Source organism: Pristiophorus japonicus, chromosome 11 (assembly GCF_044704955.1).
Source record: "Pristiophorus japonicus isolate sPriJap1 chromosome 11, sPriJap1.hap1, whole genome shotgun sequence".
NCBI lineage: Eukaryota > Metazoa > Chordata > Chondrichthyes > Pristiophoridae > Pristiophorus > Pristiophorus japonicus.
The window spans coordinates 36152763-36172411 of NC_091987.1; the positions used below are offsets into that span (position 1 = coordinate 36152763).

General features: G+C 46.0%; 1 protein-coding gene across 12 annotated transcripts in view; it reads left to right on the forward strand.

The window, feature by feature from the left end:
* Positions 1-19649, forward strand: part of dmd (dystrophin) — a 2299423-nt gene that overhangs the window by 633168 nt on the left and 1646606 nt on the right. For all 12 annotated transcript variants that reach the window (XM_070893344.1, XM_070893337.1, XM_070893339.1 and 9 more), the window contains exon 5: positions 1681-1773. In XM_070893344.1, the coding sequence (XP_070749445.1) occupies positions 1681-1773 (93 nt within the window). The remainder of the gene's footprint in view (positions 1-1680; positions 1774-19649) is intronic.

Genomic DNA, 19649 nt, shown 5'->3' on the forward strand with positions numbered 1-19649 from the left:
CTCCCTGGCAGGCAGTCCAATGCCTTCATCAATTGCTGGTACACACAAAAAATCCCAACAACCTGAAGTCTGCATCTCTACATTCAGCATAGCTAGGATGTGAGACAGCCCTCTGCTTCGTTGTTCCGTTGGCATTCCTTGCCATCTCCACCTGCTCCTATTCGCATGCTCAGCTCCCCCCCCAATGTACTCCCCCTCAAACTCGTGCAGGATACCGATCTCTCTGCTGGTCATGATCTGAAGATCGATCATGCTGAGCCCTCTTCCAAGCAGGCAGCCTTTATCCTTCTGTGTGGGTGCAAACAGTGCTGGTGCTTGACGTTGTAAGAGTGAGTGATGGTGCTTCGCCATCAAGATTTTCATCATCGCTCTGCAGAGCACTAATGTCTGCATTGTCTGATGGACCTAGAAAAAGGGGAGAAGGAAAAGAGTTAGAATGTAATATTGAGGGCACGCATATACCAAATTACTGGCAGCCCGATGTCACACCAGATTGTCATGCTGAGGAGGTGAGTGAGTGTGTGACAGAGAGTCGAAGTGGGGAAGATGCCCAGAAACCCCTGCTGTCGCACCAGCCATCCAGCTTTGCTAATTAATGTATCTCTTCCCATTATATCAAGAGGTGCCTCTACCATCACGGTGTGTTTTCAGATATCCTGGTAAGTTGCTTACCTCCCTTCTGTTTTGTGCGAGCTTCTGCTGCTAGAGAGTGGAAGGGGGTAAATAAGTGTCCTAGGCAAGGGCTTTTAGCACTCACCATGTTTAAGCCAGCTTACCAGAATGGGCATGATGAAGCAGCAAGTGTGGCCCAGAGGGAGAAGTTGAGGGGAGTAGCTGGGCGTGTGAGTGAAAGCAGAAGGCCAGTGCAGTAAGGTTTTCCTGTTGATTCATGGGCAGCCATGGGAAACAGGGACGACAACGATTGTGCAGAGGTGAAGGTGGGGTTTCTAAAGTGCTGTGCTGAAGGTATGAGAGATGAGAAGGGGAGTCTTCCCTTGGAAGTCCTGGTGAGACAACTACGTTTCTTTCTTGCACTGCAGCCAGGTCCGAATATAAATGCTGCTTACATTACAAACCCTGAAGAACCTGCAGCAGTGGGCAATTTACCACCTCACAGCTGGCCACATGCAACTTGGGGATGAGTCCCCGGCCGACTCTTCTAGATGGTCATTGACCTCGCCCCGCTAACCTCCCACGCCGGGAGACCAAAAACAATCTGTGTCTCGTCACTTCACGGCGCACAGTGCTGATGTTCCGATCTCACCTTGTAGCATTTACCAACTTCTCGCACCAGGATATCATTTACAGCCGATAATTGAGAAATTGAGCCGACTCCTCTCCCGGTTTTAAATGGCACACAGCTCTTGCTTAAACCCATTACTGTGCCACAGAAGAGTAAGGCACTAAAATACTTCTCCAGGGTCACAGTATACAGCAGTCACTAAAATACTTCTCCAGGGTCACAGTATACAGCAGTCGACTCACTTTGACAATTGTGTTCATGCAAATAACTGTTAACACATTAACATATTGTGTTGCTGTTTGAAGCATGGATTTCTTCAGTAAGACCGTGTCGAGGGCTGGTTGAACAACCCTAGCTGAAGTCCTGGGCCAGACTTTTCACAAATATGCTGTCAAGAGAATATGCTGAGTTATAATTCTTCTCTGTTCACTCGACAGGTGGATTTGGTAAATATTGGAGGAAGTGATATAGTGGATGGAAATCACAAACTTACCTTGGGTTTGATCTGGAGCATCATCCTCCACTGGCAGGTAATTAAAAAACATCTTCCTTAACATATTTAATTTTAAAGGATTGTTATTGATTTCAGTGGAAATTTTCATTCATGTTCTGTCAGAAATACTCAGCTGCTACAGTGTTATGTTATTTACTGATGCTATTTGTCCTACTACAGGTGTTAACATAGCTGCAACTCAGTTTTTCAGTGTATTTTATTTAAACAATGTAATGCTGAATACCAGATCAGTTTGTTTTGTGGTGAAGGTGTGAATCCACCATTGTTCTCCTTTTCTACTCCTACACATCTCACTGGGATACTGGTAGTGCATGTAGGTACCTTTAGTAATGACTCCATGAGGCAGGGTATGATACTTAAACTGTGTTGACCTGTAGTCCTTTATTTGCAGCTCCTGAGTGAGGATAACAAGCTGTGTGTTCCTTTTTATACTGGGTTACCTGCAGTGTGCAGGCAACCCTTAGGTCTCCAGCAGCAGCGCCCTCTGGTGTACGGGCAAGGTGTGTACAGTGTAAGGGTACATTCACTGTTGTATAACAGTGTTACAGATATCACACAGTAAACAGGCATGAATACACAACAGCACTTCCCCCCGCTAAGCATTTTTCATATCCTTATTGTCATGCCCAGGGAAGGTGATCAGTGATGGGCTATGGGAGGTTGTGGTGAGGGTTGTGTGATTGCCAGGTGTGACCCCTGTGCTTTTGAGGCTTGCCTCATATGTTTCCTCTCCCTCACACACAGACCATGTGGGTGTTACTGTTGTGAGGGAGATGGCGTGGGTGTTACTGTTGTGGGATCCCTCGGGGGGGGGGGGGTAGCCATGGCAGCAGTGGGTGGTGTGATGTGGGTAGTTGTGGGCAGGGCCACAAGACTGGGTGGCCTCCTTGTCCACCAATTGGGATGAGGGTCAGGTCATCTCAGGGTTTGCCAGGGAAGCTGGAGGGTATTGGCCTCATGCTCCTGGTGTTGGCCCTGGTGGCCAGGGGTTGTAGGGTTGATCTGGTGCAGGTTGCCATTGGTGGTGGCTGGGCTGCCCATTGACCACTGTCCCTGTAGTGAGTCTGCTCCCACTGGCTGTGTGTGTCCTGCAAGGGGCATCACATTCGTTCCAAAGGTCCAGGCTACATGGTCAGGTAGCCTGCTTGACCTGGGGGTTTCCCACAGGGAGATTCCATTGGCATCAGCATGGTCCCTATGGGACCCAATGTCCTTTGGCAGTGTCCTATCGGTATACATGACACCTTGGCTCTGATCACACATAGTTGAGCCTGCATTATACATTCTAGCATTTGCATCACTTTTGGGTGTCCTGGTTTCAACAGACATGGTTACCTTAGGCATTTCACATTCTTTATCATTATTGTTAAGCATAATAAACTTGTTCTTAACCTTACTGACACCTGCATTCACCTCATTAGTCACATTAGTTGAACCAGCATCACAATTCATGGTCGCATTGCAAACATTTTCATACTTGCACCCTTTAATTGCATCTTTAAAGTCCGTGTACTCAAATAGTTGAAACTTCCCCTTTAAATTTTTTTGGTTACCGGCCTCCAGTAAGGAAGCCTTCAAATCCGATTGGCCGCTCGATGTCACATGATGCTCCTCCATGTTCACTCGTGGCATGGCGGAGGCCATTTTGATTACAGGTTCTGCTGCTTGTGGTGCTGCAGCCATTTTCTGGTCTTGCTGCAGGTAGGCTGTGGTGCTCTTCCACAGGTTCGATCCTGGATGTTGGGAATCCATTTCTTTCATCGATGCTCACCTCTTGGAGTGCTGCCCCGGCCCGGAAAGTGGAGTTTGAATCCTCGGTCTCGGAGATTTTGCCAGGGTGCTGTGGGCAGTCGAGCTGGACAGTGGAATCTCCAGATGCTGCAATGGATCCATGTTCGAGGTCGATTGCTGGAGCCCGGAGGCCTGGGAGCAGCTTCGCTTGGACAGGATGCCGTTGTGGTCGATTGGTGGGATTCATCCAAAGTTCTTCAAAGGTCGCTTGGCTCATCACAGACTGGCTCACCCCTGTGTCGCTCTCCATAGAAACTGGGATCCCGTCGACATCTACTTTCATCGCCCACGGAGAACTTTCGGTGGAGCAGGTATGAGTTCCATACTCTTCTTCTAGGGGTTGAGCAACTTCACCTTCCTCTGTGTCGGAGCCCCGGTGATCAGCCAACTCATCAGAGACGCGCTGAGTAAAGCTTTCTCTGCACATCCTTTGAAGGTGCCTTTTCTCTTTGCATGCATAGTCTTTGTAGCGGCACTGGTGGGCCCTGTGGGTTCCTCCACAGCAGCAGCACGGGGCTAGCCGGTTTGCCCCATGTGGCGGACTCAGGGTTGCGGGACTCGGGGCAGCGTTTCTGCCCTTAGAAGAATCAATGCGGTGCACTGCTGTCATCGGTTTAGAGTCCCTTAGTGCTTCATTTAGGTGGTCGCCAAAGTCGCACGGTGCAGCCAGTCTCCTTAAGTGTTCCAATCTTTCTACAAAAGTGTCCCAATCTTCCCCATCGGTAAATTGCTGAAAGTTGCTGAGTTTCGACATGCTGAGCGTGTGGTTTGTGACCTTGTATTCCCGTCGCCAGTTGTAGTCTATGTAGGCACCTTTAGTACTGACTCCACGAGGCAGGGTATGATACTTAAACTGTGTAGACCTGTAGTCCTTTATTTGCAGCTTCTGAGTGAGGACAACAAGCTGTGTGTTCCATTTTATACTGAGTTACCTGCAGTGTGCAGGCAACCCTTAGGTCACCAGCAGCAGCGCCCTCTGGTGTACAGGCAAGGTGTGTACAGTGTAAGGGTACATTCAGTGTTGCATAACAGTGTTACAGACATCACACAGTAAACAGGCTTGCATACACAACAGATACAAACTTCCTCTGGTCAAACTGGCCTGGTCCTAGGCTTGTACCAATGCTGCTCTACAGCTGGTGAGTACAGAACCTCGAAAGGACTTTCCTCTGATTTTTACCTGATCTCTGGACGGAGGCGCAGAGATCGGCTGCTCTCTGAATGTTGTTCGATGGAGTTTTTTGTGGGAGGGATCTGTGGTTGATCTTGGTTCCAGTTTGCTGCACGATATCATCACCCTTGTTACACGGGATTATATTGTTATACGAAAGTGCCCAATCTGTTTCATAGTCTGGCAAATTTTATTGTAACAATACAGTAATTTAACAGGAGAAGTGACCTGTAATGCGACTCTTTAAAGGTGAATAATTAAAGCTGTACTTTAATGGAACTGACGGTAGATAGGCAATGGCAGACATTTGAAGATCACATGGATGAACCACAACAACTGTACATCACTGTCTGACGTAAAAATAAAATGGGGAATGTGGCTTACAAGGGAAATTAGGGGATAGTGTTAAATCCGAGGAAGAGGCTTATAAATTGGTCAGAAAAAGTAGCAAACCTGAGGACTAGGAGAAATTTAGAATTCAGCAGAGGAGGACGAAGGGTTTAATTAGGAGGGGGAAAATAGAGTATGAGAGTAATGGTGACTGAGCTCTGCCTCTTCTGTGGGCTGACGTAGTGATAACCTCAAGGATTAGGATGGCTCTTCCTATGTCTCTGAAAATCATAAAAGCATTAAACTTCTGCACAACCAGATCCTTCCAGGCCAGTGCCAGGGACATCTGCCTGATGAACTCTGTTTCTCTCTCCACACATGCTGCCTGATCTGCTGAATATTTTCAGCATTTTCTGTTTATATGCCTGATAAAGCTTGTCTACAGTACATACCTGAAGCAATGGCACACCAGGGAGAAGCGGAACAAAAATCCATCTACTCTGCCCTGACAGAATGTTTTACTCTTAATCTTGGAACACTATATAGAACCAGCGTGATTTAATGCCCCCTTCCCCACCACCCAATATTCTGCATTAGCCATCCTTTTGAGCTTTCTGAGTGAAAGTCCCATTTTAATATCAGTTGTGCAAAATTGAACAGTTTTTCTGTTTTGGGCCTACAGCCATGACCGAATGCATGAGATTTCCTAAGCCGCTCGCATGGTCTCGGCAATCATAAGGCAAGAAATAAAACAGAAAATACTGGAAATATACAGCAGATCATCATCATCATCATAGGCAGTCCCTTGAAATCGAGGCAGACTTGCATCCACTCCAAAAGTAAGTTCTTAGGTGACTGAACAGTCCAATATGGGAATTACAGTCTCTGTCACAGGTGTTTCAGACAGTCATTCGAGGAAAGGATGGGTGGGGAGTCTGGTTTTCCGCACGCTCCTTCCGCTGCCTGCACTTGTTTTCTGCATGCTCTCGGCGACAAGACTCGAGGTCCTCAGTGTCCTCCCGGATGCTCTTCCTCCACTTTGGGTGGTCTTTGGCCAGGGACTCCCAGGTGTCGGTGGGGATGTTGCATTTTATCAAGGAGGCCTTGAGGGTGCCCTTGAAACATTTTCCGCTGCCCACCTGGGACTTGCTTGCCGTGTAGGAGTTCCAAGTAGAGTGCTTGCTTTGGGAATCTTGTGGCAGGCATGCAGGCGGAACTGGTCAAGTGTGGTCAGTGCTTCAATGCTGGGGATGTTGGCCTGATCGAGAACACTGACGTTGGTGCGTCTGTCCTCCCAGGAGATTTGCAGGATCTTGCGGAGACATTGTTGGTGGTATTTCTCCAGCGATTTGAGGTGTCTACTGTATATGGTCTACGTCTCCCTGAGCCATACAGGAGGGCGGGTATCACTACAACCCTGTAGACCATAAGCTTGGTGCTAGATTTGAGGGCCTGATCTTCGAACACTCTCTTCCTCAGGCGGCCGAAGGTTGCGCTGGCGCACTGGAGGCGGTGTTGGACCTCATCGTCGATGTCTGCCCTTGCTGATAATAGGCTCCCGAGGTATGGAAAGTGGTCCACGTTGTCCAGGGCCACACCGTGGATCTTGATGACTGGGGGGCAATACTGTGTGGAGGGATCAGGTTGGTGGGGGACCTTTGTCTTACAGATGATTGGTGTAAGGCCCATGCTTTCTTACGCCTCGGTGAAGATGTTGACGATGACTTGGAGTTCAGCCTCTGTGCGTCATCTGCGTACTGTAGCTCAATGACAGAGGATGGGACGGTCTTGGATCTGGCCTGGAGGTGTCGAAGGTTGAACAGGTTCCCACTGGTTCTATAGTTTAGCTCCACTCCAGTGTGAGGTGAAGCATTGCGGTGAGGAAGACCGAGAAGAGGATTGGCGCGATGACGCAGCCCTGCTTGACCCCGGTCCCAACGAGGACTGGGTTTGTGGTGGATCCATTGGTCAGGATCACGGCTTGCATGTTATCGTGGGGCAGGCAGAGGATGGCGACAAACTTTTGGGGGCAGCTGAAACGGAGGAGGACGCTCCATAGTGCCTCGCGGTTACCAGTGTCAAAGGCCTTTGTAAGGTCAAAGAAGGCCATGTACAAGGGTTGGTGCTGTTCCCTGCATTTCTCTTGCAGTTGTCGTGCCGTAAAGATCATGTCCGTTGTACCCCATAGTGGACGGAATCCGCACTGTGACTCCAGGAGGAGCTCCTCAGCCACGGAGAAGACGGTTGAGGAGGATTCTAGCGATGACCTTCCCAGGGGCTGATAACGGAGATTCCTCTGTAGTTACCGCAGTTGGACTTGTCCCCTTTTTTAAAAGATGGTCACGATTACTGCATCCCTGGGATCTCCCGGCATGCTCTCCTCCTTCCAGATGAGAGAGATGAGGTCATGTATTCATGCCAATAGTGCCTCTCCGCCATACTTTAGTGCCTCAGCAGAGATTCCATCCGTTCCTGATGCCTTGTTCTTGATGGATGGCCTTTTCTACTTCATGCAGGGCTGGGGTTTTGCTGAGATGGTGGTGGATAGCATGCTGCGGGATGGAGTCGAGGACACTCGTGTCAAAGGCGGAGTCGAGGACACTCGTGTCAAAGGCAGAGTCTCGGTTAAGGAGATCTTCGAAGTGCTCCTTCCAGTGGGTCCTGACTGCCTCGGTGTCCTTGATGAGTGTCTCACCATTCTTGGCCAGCAGTGGGGTGGGGCCTTGGGTGCTTGGACCCTCGGTTGATTTGACTGTGGCAAGGACGTGCACATCACCCGCACCATGACAGGAGCCGACGACTTATGGACGGACCACTGCCTAATCAATATAGCCCCAAAGCGGCGCTGGCAGCAGAAGCAGTGCCGCAAAAAAGTCAATGCCGGGGAACTCAAAGACCCAGCTTTAGAGAGCCCTATGCAGCCAGCACCTCACTGCTAACCTGGCGACTATTCATGACCCCGAGACACAGAATGCCCATAGCGCTTGGTCTGCTCTTTAGGCCACCATAAGCAGTGCCTGTGAAGAGACGCTCGGTCACTCAACCAGGAAACACCAGGACTGGTTTTATGAGAATGACCAGGAGATCCAAGAGTTAATAAATCACAAGTGCAGGGCATTTCTGAACCTAAAACAACAACCCAACTTGGGAGCAGCAAAGCAACTTTACAGATGGCTTAAGGCCGAGGTCCAACAAAAAACCCGCGACCTACATCTGGCCGACAGCCATGATGTGTGAGGACAGCAGATCAGTCAGCGTCTGAATGGCCAGTTAATGTTGCAGATGTGGCCCTTCAAGAGTGAGACTTTACCTCAACAGTCTTACAGATGAAACGAGTGTCTTCTAACTCATGCACCATGTAGTTACCCCTCTACTTTCAGTTTGACACAGATGAGGTAAGGAGTGTGTGAAATTGTATCTGTGGACAGTGATATTCCCAATCATACAGCAGAGATAATATAAAAAGATCAAAATTATGTGTCTTGAGAGGAAATTATTTTACTGCAATAAGAGAGTTCTGATGACTTGTAGAGAAATGTTTGGTTTTGTTGGCACTTACCAGGTTATTTAACTTCATTATTTAAAAGTATTTCATTCAATACAGACCAGAAAGGTTCCAAGTTTGATTCTTGCTCTGTGTTGAGTTTATGGATATCCATTTGGGAAGCCATTGGGGCAGAACAGTTAGCTTCAGTGGTATCACATTAGGAGAAAGGAAGAATTAATCGGTGATCGTTGGGCCATCCCTAGTGGAATTATTTGCTGATGCACAAGCTTAGATTTTCTGCACAGTACTATCTTGATAGCTATGGTCATCCATTTATTTTAAAATAATGCCAATTGTAAAATCGAGGCTCCACTGCCCAGGCTTGCACATGAAGTACTTGAACCACAGTAAGGTGTGTAGATGGGAAGATACAAAGGAACTGACTGAGCGAGTGGGAAAAATTGTGGCAGATGGAGTTAAATGTAGAGAAGTGAAGTTCATCCACTTTGAATCCAAGAAAGATAAATCTGAATATTTTCTAAATGGTGTGAGACTAGAAACTCTGGAGGAGCAAAAGGATTTGGGTGTCCACATAACAAACCACTAAAAACCTAGTGCACAACTACAAAAAGTAATCAAAAAGGCTAATTTAATGTTGGTCTTTATCTTAAGGGGGTTTCAATACAAAAGCGAGGAAAAGATGCTTCAATTGTACAGAACTTTGGTTAGACTCCATCTGGAGTACGGCATTCAGTTTTGGGCACCACAACTCAGGAAAGACTTATTGGCCCTGGAGCGGGTACAGCACAGAATGATACTGGGGCTTAAAGGGTTAAATTGCGAGGACAGGTTCAATAAAGAGGTGACCTAATAGAAGTTTTCAAGATGATGAGATGTTTTGATAGAGTAAAAAGGGAAAAAATATTCCCTCTGGCGAGTATGTCAATAACTAAAGGTCATAGGTTTGAAATCATTTGGAAAATGATCAAGAAGGGTGAGGAGAATTTTTCCGATAAGGAGAATCTTTTCACTCGGTTATCAGGATCTGGAATGCTGTACCTGAATAGGTGGTGGAAGCCAATTCCAAAAATAATTTTAAAAGGAAGTTGGACAGGTACTTGAGGCTGAGGAACTTGCTGGTTTATCTACAAAAAGCAGGGATGTGCGACTAAACACGACTGCTCTTTCAAAGAGCCAGCACAGGCAGGTCAAGTGGCCTCCTTATGTGCTGTAAGTTTCTGTGATTCTACAAACTTGGTTTGTATTCCCTTGAATTTAGAAGGCATGGGGGTGATCGAATTGAAATGCAGATAATTAGATCGAGAGAAACTATTTCCTCTGTTGGGGGAATCCAGAACAAGTGGTCAGAATCCTTAAATTAGAGCTGTAGGCCATTTCGGAGTGAAATCAGGCAAGCACTTTTTCACACAAAGAATAGTGGAAATCTGAAACTCTGTCCCCAAAAGGCTGTAGGTGCTGGGTCAATTGACCTTTTCAAGACTGAAATCGACAGATTTTTGTTAGGTAACGCTATCAAGGGCAAAAGATGGTAAATTGAGTTGAAGTACAGATCAACCATGATCTGATTGAATGGCAGAACAAGCTTAAGGGGCTGAGTGCCAGCAAGAGGCAGTTTCTGCAGGAGAGGAGATGACAAGATTGTTTAGGCATTTAAAACAAATTCCATTTTAAACAAATGTGAATTACTTTATTGGCACTTCGATTTTACTCCTGTCATCATGTCCTCTACAGGATGGGTGCTGATTTTCAGATACTTGAAAAGACAATGAATGACAAAATCTTTCAGCGAATACAAATTCTGATTATTGATTTCTATTTTATTTCAGAGCATAATCAATTTAAATTCTCATTTAATTTTCCCATTATTTCAAAGTAGAGATCCAATCATTACCTTTGATGTTACTGAGGAAAGATATCTATTAGTTCCATTTTTCAAGCACCAGTAATGATTTATATTTGTCTCCACCACAGTGTGTTCTATGAGATATTGAGTTCTGCAGCATTTGAATCAGAAAATATCTAGTAGATAATTCTATAGACTGGATGAGATGGAAGTGGTGACCAGATGCTCTAAATCATCTCCCACACTTTCTTGTCAGTTGATTGTTAGCAAGGATGTAGACAGTGAGCTTTGTTTTGTGTTTACATTTGCAATGATATTGTCTTTTCTCGGTGTTGCTGATGCTAAGAATAAACCCGATGCTCCACTGGCTTTTTTGAAAGTGAATATTTTGCCCTAAAATTCTGTTTTGGCCATCCCGCGGGCATTTTAGAGAAAAAATACGCACCTACCTTAAGCTGCTGCCTACGTTTGACTTTCCGATGCTGAGGCCTCTCCTGACTGCCAGTCACAGCGCGTGCACGTTGACGCATGCGCAGGCCTACAGCTGGAGTCACATGGCTCTGGGCAGCCAATCAGGTAAAGTATCATAGTAATAGGAGTTCCGCAGGGTCCTAAACTCCTATTACTATGATTGTGATAGAGCCCGAAACACCCAAAACACAGCCCCAAACACCCAAAACACTAATAAAAAAAAAAGAAAATAATTACACTACATTCATTTAAATTCGTTATTAATGTTTTTTAAAAAAATAATAATTTCCTGATTTTTAAAAAAAGTTTTTAAAAATAAACTTACTGTTGTGGGGAGGGTTTTTAATAAAATATGTTTTAATAACTTTATTTTTATGTTTTTTGTTTTTTTAAAACACTTGTGCCTGTAAAAGTAGACTATGCACCTCTTTTTTCAGGCGCAAGATTTTTGAGGACATATGTAAGTGTAAATATCAAGCCAGAAACTCGACAGATCGGAAATGCTGGTTTCCAGCGCATGTGCATTGCGCGCTGGAAACCGGCATTCCCAATGCCTTCCTGGGTCTGTCGGAACTCCGTACGGACCCAGAGAGGCAGGAATTTCAGGGTCATTATTTTAGCGATGCTTCACTAGTTTAGGTATTAAAGTGAAGGTGATATTATTTTTCCACTCCACAGAATTTTAAACAACTTGTATTTATATTGTGTCTTTAACGTAGTAAAACATGCCAAGGCATTTCACAGGAGTATTATGAGACACAAAATTTGACACCGAGCCACAAAAGGAGAAATTAAGGCAGGTGACCAAAAGCTTGGTCAAAGAGGTAGGTTTTAAGGAGCATCTTGCAAGGAAGAAAGAGAGGTTTGGGCAGGGAATTCCAGAGCTTAGGGCCTAGGCAACAGAAGGCACGGCAACCAATGGTTGAGCTATTATAATCAGGGGATGCTGAAGAGGACAGAATTAGAGGAGCGTAGATATATCGGCGGGTGGGCGGGGGCTGGAGGTTGTGGGGCTGAAGGAGATTACAGAGATAGGGAGGGGCGAGACCATGGAGGCATTTGAAAACAAGGATGAGAATATTGAAATCGAGGCGTTCCTTAAGCAGGTGCCAATGTCGGTCAGTAAGCACAGGATTAATGGATGAGTGGGACTTGATGCGAGTTAGGACACGGGAAACCAAGTTTTGGCTGACCTCAAGTTTAAGTAGGATAGAATATGGGAGGCCAGCTGGGAGTGCATTGGAATAGTCAAGTCTAGAGGTAACAAAGGCATGGATGAAGTAAAGCAAGGGTGGAGACGGGCGATGTTATGGAGGTGGAAATAGGCAGTCTTAGTTATGCTGCGGATATGAGCCAAATGATAAAAACCAAATGAGCTCACAGCTGTAGCAGTAGCAGAGCATTGGCTGCAAGCTTCCTGCAGGAAAGCACGATAGTAGGATAAAACAGATTAAAGTGTGGCTGGATAAATGGTGCAAGAGGAGGGGTTTCAGATTCCTGGGGCACTAGGACCAGTTCTGGGGCAGGAGGAACCTATACAAGATGGGCCTTCTTACAAGATATCCCTTCTGATGGGCGGGTTGCACATCAACAAAGCTAGGACTAATGTCCTCACAGGAAGGTTAACTAGTACTATGGGGGAGGGTTTAAACTGATTTGGCATGGGGGTGGGCACCAGGATAAAACATCAGAGAGGAGAAACAAGTTGCATAGAAGACTGGGAGAGGCAAATAACACTAGAGAATATAGGAACAGGAGTAGGCCATTCAGCCCTTCGAGCCTGTTCCGCCATTCAATTAGATAATGGCTTATCTGCAACCTAACTCAGCCCATATCCCTTAATAACTTTGGTGAACAAAAATCTATCAATCTCAGATTTAAAATTAACAATTGATCTAGCAGGAATTGTCTTGCGGAAGAGAGTTCCAAAATTCTACCACCCTTTAGAAATGTCTCCTAATTTCACTCCTGAAAGGTGTGGTTCTAATTTTTAGGCTATACCCCCTAGTCCAAGAATCCCCAAATAGCGGAAATAGTTTTTGTCTATTTACCCTATCTGTTCCCCTTAATATCTTGAAAACTTCAATCAGATCACCCCTAACCATCTAAATTCTAGGGAATGCAACATTAATTTTTGTAATCTCTCCTTGTAATTTAACCCTTGGAGTCCAGGTATCATTCTGGTAAACTCTCACTGCACTCCCTCCAAGGCCAATATATCCTTCCTAAGTTGTGGTGCCCAAACTGCTCACAGTACTCCAGGTGTGGTCTAACCAGGGCTTTGTATAGCTGCAGCATAACTTCTACACCCTTGCATTCTAGTCCTCTAGATATAAAGGCCAGCATTCCATTAGCCATTTTGATTATTTTCTGTAACTGTTCGTGACATTTTAATGATCTATGTACCTGGACTCCCAAGTCTCTGTGGACTGCCACTATTTTTAGCTTTTCACCATTTAGAAAGTACCTGTTCTATCCTTTTTAGGTCCAAAGTAGATGACCTCACATTTGCCTACATTCAAATCCATTTGCCACAGTTTTGCCCATTCACTTAGTCTATCAATATCCCTTTATAACTATGCTTAAAGTAAGAATAGAGTAAACAATAGTTTAGAAATAGAAGGGGTCAGACAAGGGGCAAATGCAAAGCAGTCTAAGGTGGGTTTGGCGTGCATGAAGTAAATGCAAAGAGCATGGTAGATAAGGTTGGTGAGCCGCAGGCACGAGTTGCCACATAGGACTATGATATAGTGGCAATAACAGAGACCTGGCTCAAAAAAGGAAAGGATTGGGAACTTCTTATTCCTGGCTACAAGGTATTCAGGAAAGGTAATGAAGGAAAAAAAGGAGAGTGTGGCAGTATTGATCAAATAAACTATCATAGCACTGGAGAGGGATGATGTAGTTGAGGGACCAAAGACTGAGTCTATTTGGTTAGAATTAAGGAGCAATAGAGGATCTATTGCACTACTGAGTATATACTAAAGGCCACCAAATAGTCGGAAGGAAATAGAGCAGCATAACTGTAGGCAAATTACAGAAAGATGCAAGAATACAGAGTAGTGATAATGGGGGACTTCAATTATCCTAATGTAGAGTGGGATAGTTAATGTGTAAAGGGCAATGAGAGGGAGGAATTTCTGAACTGTGTACAAGAGAACTTTCTTGATCAGTATGTTTCCAGCCCAATGAGGAAGGAAGCAGTGTTGGATCTAGTTCTAGGGAATGAATTGGGGAAAGTGGAGCATTTTTCAATGATCATACTGTCACCAGATTTAGAATAGTTATGGAAAATAATAAGGTACAATCAAGCATAAAAATGCTTAACTGGAGGATGGCTAATTTCAATGAGTTGAAAAGGGATTTTACCCAGGTGGATTGGAATGAAAAATTGTTAGGCAAAACAGTAATTGAACAATGGGAGGCCTTCAAAGAGGCGATGGTTCAGGTACAGAGTAGACACATGGCCATGAAGGGGAAAGGCAGAGCATCCAAAGCTCGAGCTCCCTGGAAGACGAAAGATATAGACCAAGAAAGAACAGAGGAGATCTAAAAATGGGAATAAGAGGGACAAAGAGAGAGTACGAGAACGGATTACTGGCTGACATAAAAGTGAACCCAAAAGTCTTTTATAAATGCATAAACAGTAAAAGGAAGAGTGGAGCCGACTAGGGACTGAAAAAAGATCATCTTGTGAAGGCAGAAGTCATGGCTGAGGTACTAAATGAGCACTTTTCATTGGTCTTCACTAGAGAAGAGGATGCTGCCAATATAGCAGTAAAGGAGAAGGCAGTAGCAATATTGGATAGGATAAAAAATAGATAAAGGGGCGGTACTTAAAAGGTTGGTAGACCTCAAAATAGAAAAGTCACCCGGTCCGGATAGAATGCATCATAGGTTACTGAGGGAAGTAAGGGTGGAAATAGCCGAGGCTCTGGCCACAATCTTCCAATCCTCCTTGGATATGGAGGTGGTTTCAGAGGACAGGAGGATTGGAAATGTTACACTCCTGTTTAAAAAATGGGAGAGTGGTAAACCCGGCAACTGTAGGCCAGTCATAATGGGCCCAAGTTTCGAGCCCCATCTCCTTTCCCCCCCAAATCTCCTTCTCCCCCCCCAAATCTCCTTCTCCCCCGCCCCCCCCCCCCAATTTCCTTCTCCCCCCCCCAAAATCTCCTTCTCCCCCCCCGCCAATCTCCTTCTCCCCCCCCCAATCTCCTTCTCCCCCCCCCCCCCAATCTCCTTCTCTCCCCCCCCCCCCCCCCCAATCTCCTTCTCCCCCCCCCCCCTCCATTCCAAGTTAGTTTGGAGTAAGTTTTCACTCACGAAACTTTGAAATCAGGTCTAAGTGGCCGGACACGCCCCCTTTTGAAAAAAAAATTCTGTTCCAAAGTGAAACTGTTCTACCTGACTAGAACTGGAGCAAACTAAATGTGGAGAATTCTAAGATACTCCGTTCTACACCAGTTGCTCCTAAAAAATCAGGAGCAAATCATGTGGAAACTTGGGGCCGATAATCTGGGAGAAAATTAATCAGCATTTGGAAAAGTATGGGAAATAAATGAAAGTCAGTACTGACTTGTCAAAGGCAAATCTTGTTTGACTATTTTGATCGAGTTCTTTGATGAAGTAACAGAGAGGGTTGCTGAGTGCAGTTGATGTTGTGTAAATGAACTTTCAAAAGGCATTTCACAAAATACCATGCAATAGACCTGTTAGCAAATTTAAAGACCAGGAGATTAAAGGGACAGTGGCAGTGTGGTTACAAAATTGGCTAAAAGACAGACAGCAGGGAGTGCTGGTGATCAGTAGTTTTTCAGACTGGAGGGATGTTCACCATGATGTTCCCCAGGGGTTGTTATTAGGACCACTGCTCTTGTTGATATATGTTAATGACCTAGACTTAGGTATACAGGGCATAATTTCAAAGTTTACAGATGATATGAAACTCAGAAATGTAGTCAACAATGAGGAGGATAGTAACAGACATCAGGAAGACATAGGCAGATTGGTGAAATAGACAGACACATGGCAAATGAAACGTACCACAGAGAAGTGTTAAGAAAGATTCATAACATAAGAAATAGGAGCAGGAGTAGGCCATTTGGCCCATCGAGCCTGCTCAACCATTTAATAAGATCATGGCTGATCTGATCATGGACTCAGCTCCAGTTCCCTGTCTGCTCCCCATAACCGTTTATTCCTTTATCGCTCAAAAATCTGTCTATCTCCGTCTTAAATATATTCAATGAACCAGCCTCCACAGCTCTCTGGAGCAAAGAATTCCACAGATTTACAACCATCTGAGAGAAGAAATTCCTCCTCATCTCAGTTTTAAATGGGCGGCCCCTTAATCTGAGACTATGCCCCCTAGTTTTAGTTTCTCCTATGAGTGGAAATATCCTATCTGCATCCACCTTGTCGAACCCCCTCATCATCTTGTATGTTTCAGTAAGATCACCTCTCATTCTTCTGAACTCCAATGTGTATAGGCCCAAACTACTCAACCTATCTTCATAAGCCAACCCCCTCATCTCCGGAATCAACCGAGTGAACTTTCTCTGAACAGCCTCCAATGCAAGTATACCCTTCCTTAAATACAGAGACCAAAACTGTACGCAGTACTCTAGATGTGGCCTCACCAATATTCTGTACAGTTGTAGCAGGACTTCTCTGCATTTATCCTCCATCCCCTTTGCAATAAAGGCCAATATTCCATTTGCCTTCTTGATTACTTGCTGTACCTGCATACTAACTTTTTGTGTTTCATGCACAAGTACCCCTAGGTCCCTCTGCACTGCAGCACTTTGCAATTTTTCTCCATTTAAGTTATAATTTGCTTTTCTATTTTTTTTCTGCCAAAGTGGATAATCTCACATTATCCCACATTATACTCCATCTGCCAAATTTTTTGCCCACTCACCTAGCCTGTCTATATCCCTTTGCAGATTTCTTGTGTTCTCCTCGCAATTTGCTCTCCCACCCATCCTTATATCATCAGCAAACCCAGCTACATTACACTCGGTCCCTTCATCCAAGTCATTAATATAGATTGTAAATAGTTGAGGCCCCAGCACCAATCCCTGAGGCACCCCACTAGTTATCCCTAATATGTCCTTACTATACAGTGCAAATGCACACGAGGCCCATACTAGAGAGAAGGTCACTCTGTGATCAGTAACCTTTATTAGCCAGCACTGAAGTGGAGAAGATGGGTGGAGCTTCCCCTTTTATACCTGAAAGTCCAAGTTAGGAGTGTCTTCCACAAGTTCACCACCTAGTGGTCAGTGTTCTCATGGTGTACAACTTAGGTCAGTTTATACATGGATTACAATGACAGTTGAATACATGACATCACCTCCCCGCCAAAGTCTAATTGGGATCACAGGTTAAGTCTCTCTGGTGGTTTACGCTCCCTTGTAGAGCGCCTGAGTTGGGGCTCTGGTTGTTGGGTGCTGGCCTGAGTGTCTGCTGTTTGCGGTGCCTCAGGCCTGTCCGGACTGCCCACAGTGACTGGGCTCTCCTCCACTTGGTTCCGGTGTTCGGTCACCTGTGGTGGAGTGAACTCTACATCGTGTTCTTCCTCTGCTTCTTCGATGGGGTTGCTGAATCTCCTTTTTGTTTGATCCACATGTTTGCGGCAGATTTGTCCATTGGTAAGTTTAACTACCAGAATCCTATTCCCCTCTTTGGCAATCACAGTGACTGCGAGCCATTTGGGCCCTGTAGCGTAGTTGAGGACAAAGACAGGGTCATTGACATCAATACATCGCGGCCTCGCATTCCCGTCATGGTAGTCACATTGTGACCGGCGCCTGGTCTCAACAATTTCTTTCATGGTGGGGTGTATAAGGGATAACCTGGTTTTGAGCATCCTTTTTATGAGCAGCTCTGCGGGTGGAACCACTGTGAGTGAGTGTGGTCGGGATCTATTGGCCAACAGGAGGCGTGATAAGCGGCTTTGTAGGGAACCCCCTTGGATTCTGAGCATCCCCTGTTTGATTATCTGCACTGCTTGTTCCGACTGGCCGTTTGAGACCGTCTTGAACGGTGTCGTTCTGACATGGTTGATACCATTTCCTGCCACGAAGTCCTGGAATTCAATGCTTGTAAAGCACGGGCCATTGTCGCTGACCAAGACATCCGGTAGACCATGGGCGGCGAACATTGCCCGTAGACTTTCTACCGTGGCAGAGGATGTGCTTGAATTGAGAATGTCACACTCAATCCATTTGGAGTAGGTGTCTACTACAACCAAAAACATTTTTCCCATGAAAGGACCTGCGTAGTCCACATGGATGCGTGACCATGGCTTGGCGGGCCAGGACTAAGAGGGGCTTCCCTGGGCGCATTACCCAGCTGGGCACACGTGTTGCACCTGCGAACACAAAGTTCCAGGTCTGCATCTATCCCTGGCCACCAAACGTGTGACCTGGCAATTGCCTTCATCAAGACAATGCCCGGGTGCTCATTGTGGAGTTCTCGGATGAACGCCTCTCTGCCCATCTGGGGCATGACTACTCGATCTCCCCACAGTAGGCAATCGGCCTGAATCGAGAGTTCATACTTGCGCCTGTGAAATGGTTTAAATTCCTCAGGGCATGCCCTGTACGTGGCTGCCCAGTCCCCATTCAGGACACATTTCTTGACTAAAGACAGTAGCGGGTCTCTATTTGTCCAGATTTTGATCTGACGGGCTGTCACGGGTGAGCCTTCGCCTTCGAAAGCTTCAACAGCCATGACCATCTCAGCATCATGCTCAGTTGCCCCCTCGGTGGTGGCTAGTGGGAGCCTGCTGAGTACATCTGCACAGTTTTCAGTGCCCGGTCTGTGCCGAATTGTATAGTCATAGGCGGCTAACGTGAGTGCCCACCTCTGTATGCGGGCCGACGCATTTGCATTTATGGCCTTGTTGATGGCCAAAAGGGACGTTAGGGGTTTGTGATCTGTCTCCAGCTCAAATTTCCTGTCAAACAGGTACTGGTGCATTTTTTTTTTTACTGCATATACACATGCAAAGGCCTCCTTTTGTACCATCGCGTAGCCCCTTTCTGCCTGGGACAGACTTATGGAGGCATAAGCTACCGTCTGTAACTGACCCTTGGCATTAACATACTGCAACACACACCCGACCCCATAGGACGATGCATCGCACGTTAAAACAAGTTTCTTACACTGGTCATAAAGCGTTAACAGATTGTTGGAGCATAACAAATTGCGTGCTCTATCAAAAGCACTTTCCTGACTGTCCCCCCAGACCCATTCGGGACCTTTGGGGAGGAGCACGTGTAGCGGCTCTAACAGCGTGCTCAATTTGGGAAGAAAGTTACCAAAATAGTTCAGGAGCCCCAGGAACGAATGCAGCTCCGTCGTGTTATGGGGTCTGGGTGCTCTCTGGATCGCTTCTGTTTTGGACGCAGTAGGTCTGATCCCGTCTGCTGCTACCCTCATCCCCAGGAATTCTACCTCTGGAGCTAGGAAGACGCACTTTGCCTTTTTCAGTCACAGACCTACCCAGTCCAGTCTGTGTAGCACCTCCTCCAGGTTGTGGAGGTGTTCGTCAGTATCGCAACCCGTGATGAGGATGTCATCTTGAAAAACCACCGTCCTTGGAATCGACTTGAGGAGACTTTCCATGTTTCGTTGAAAGATCGCAGTGGCCGAGTGAATCCCGAACGGGCATCTGTTGCACTCAAACAACCCCTTGTGTGTCGTGATGGTGGTCAGCTTCTTTGACTCACTTGCCAGCTCCTGGGTCATGTAAGCTGAAGTCAGGTC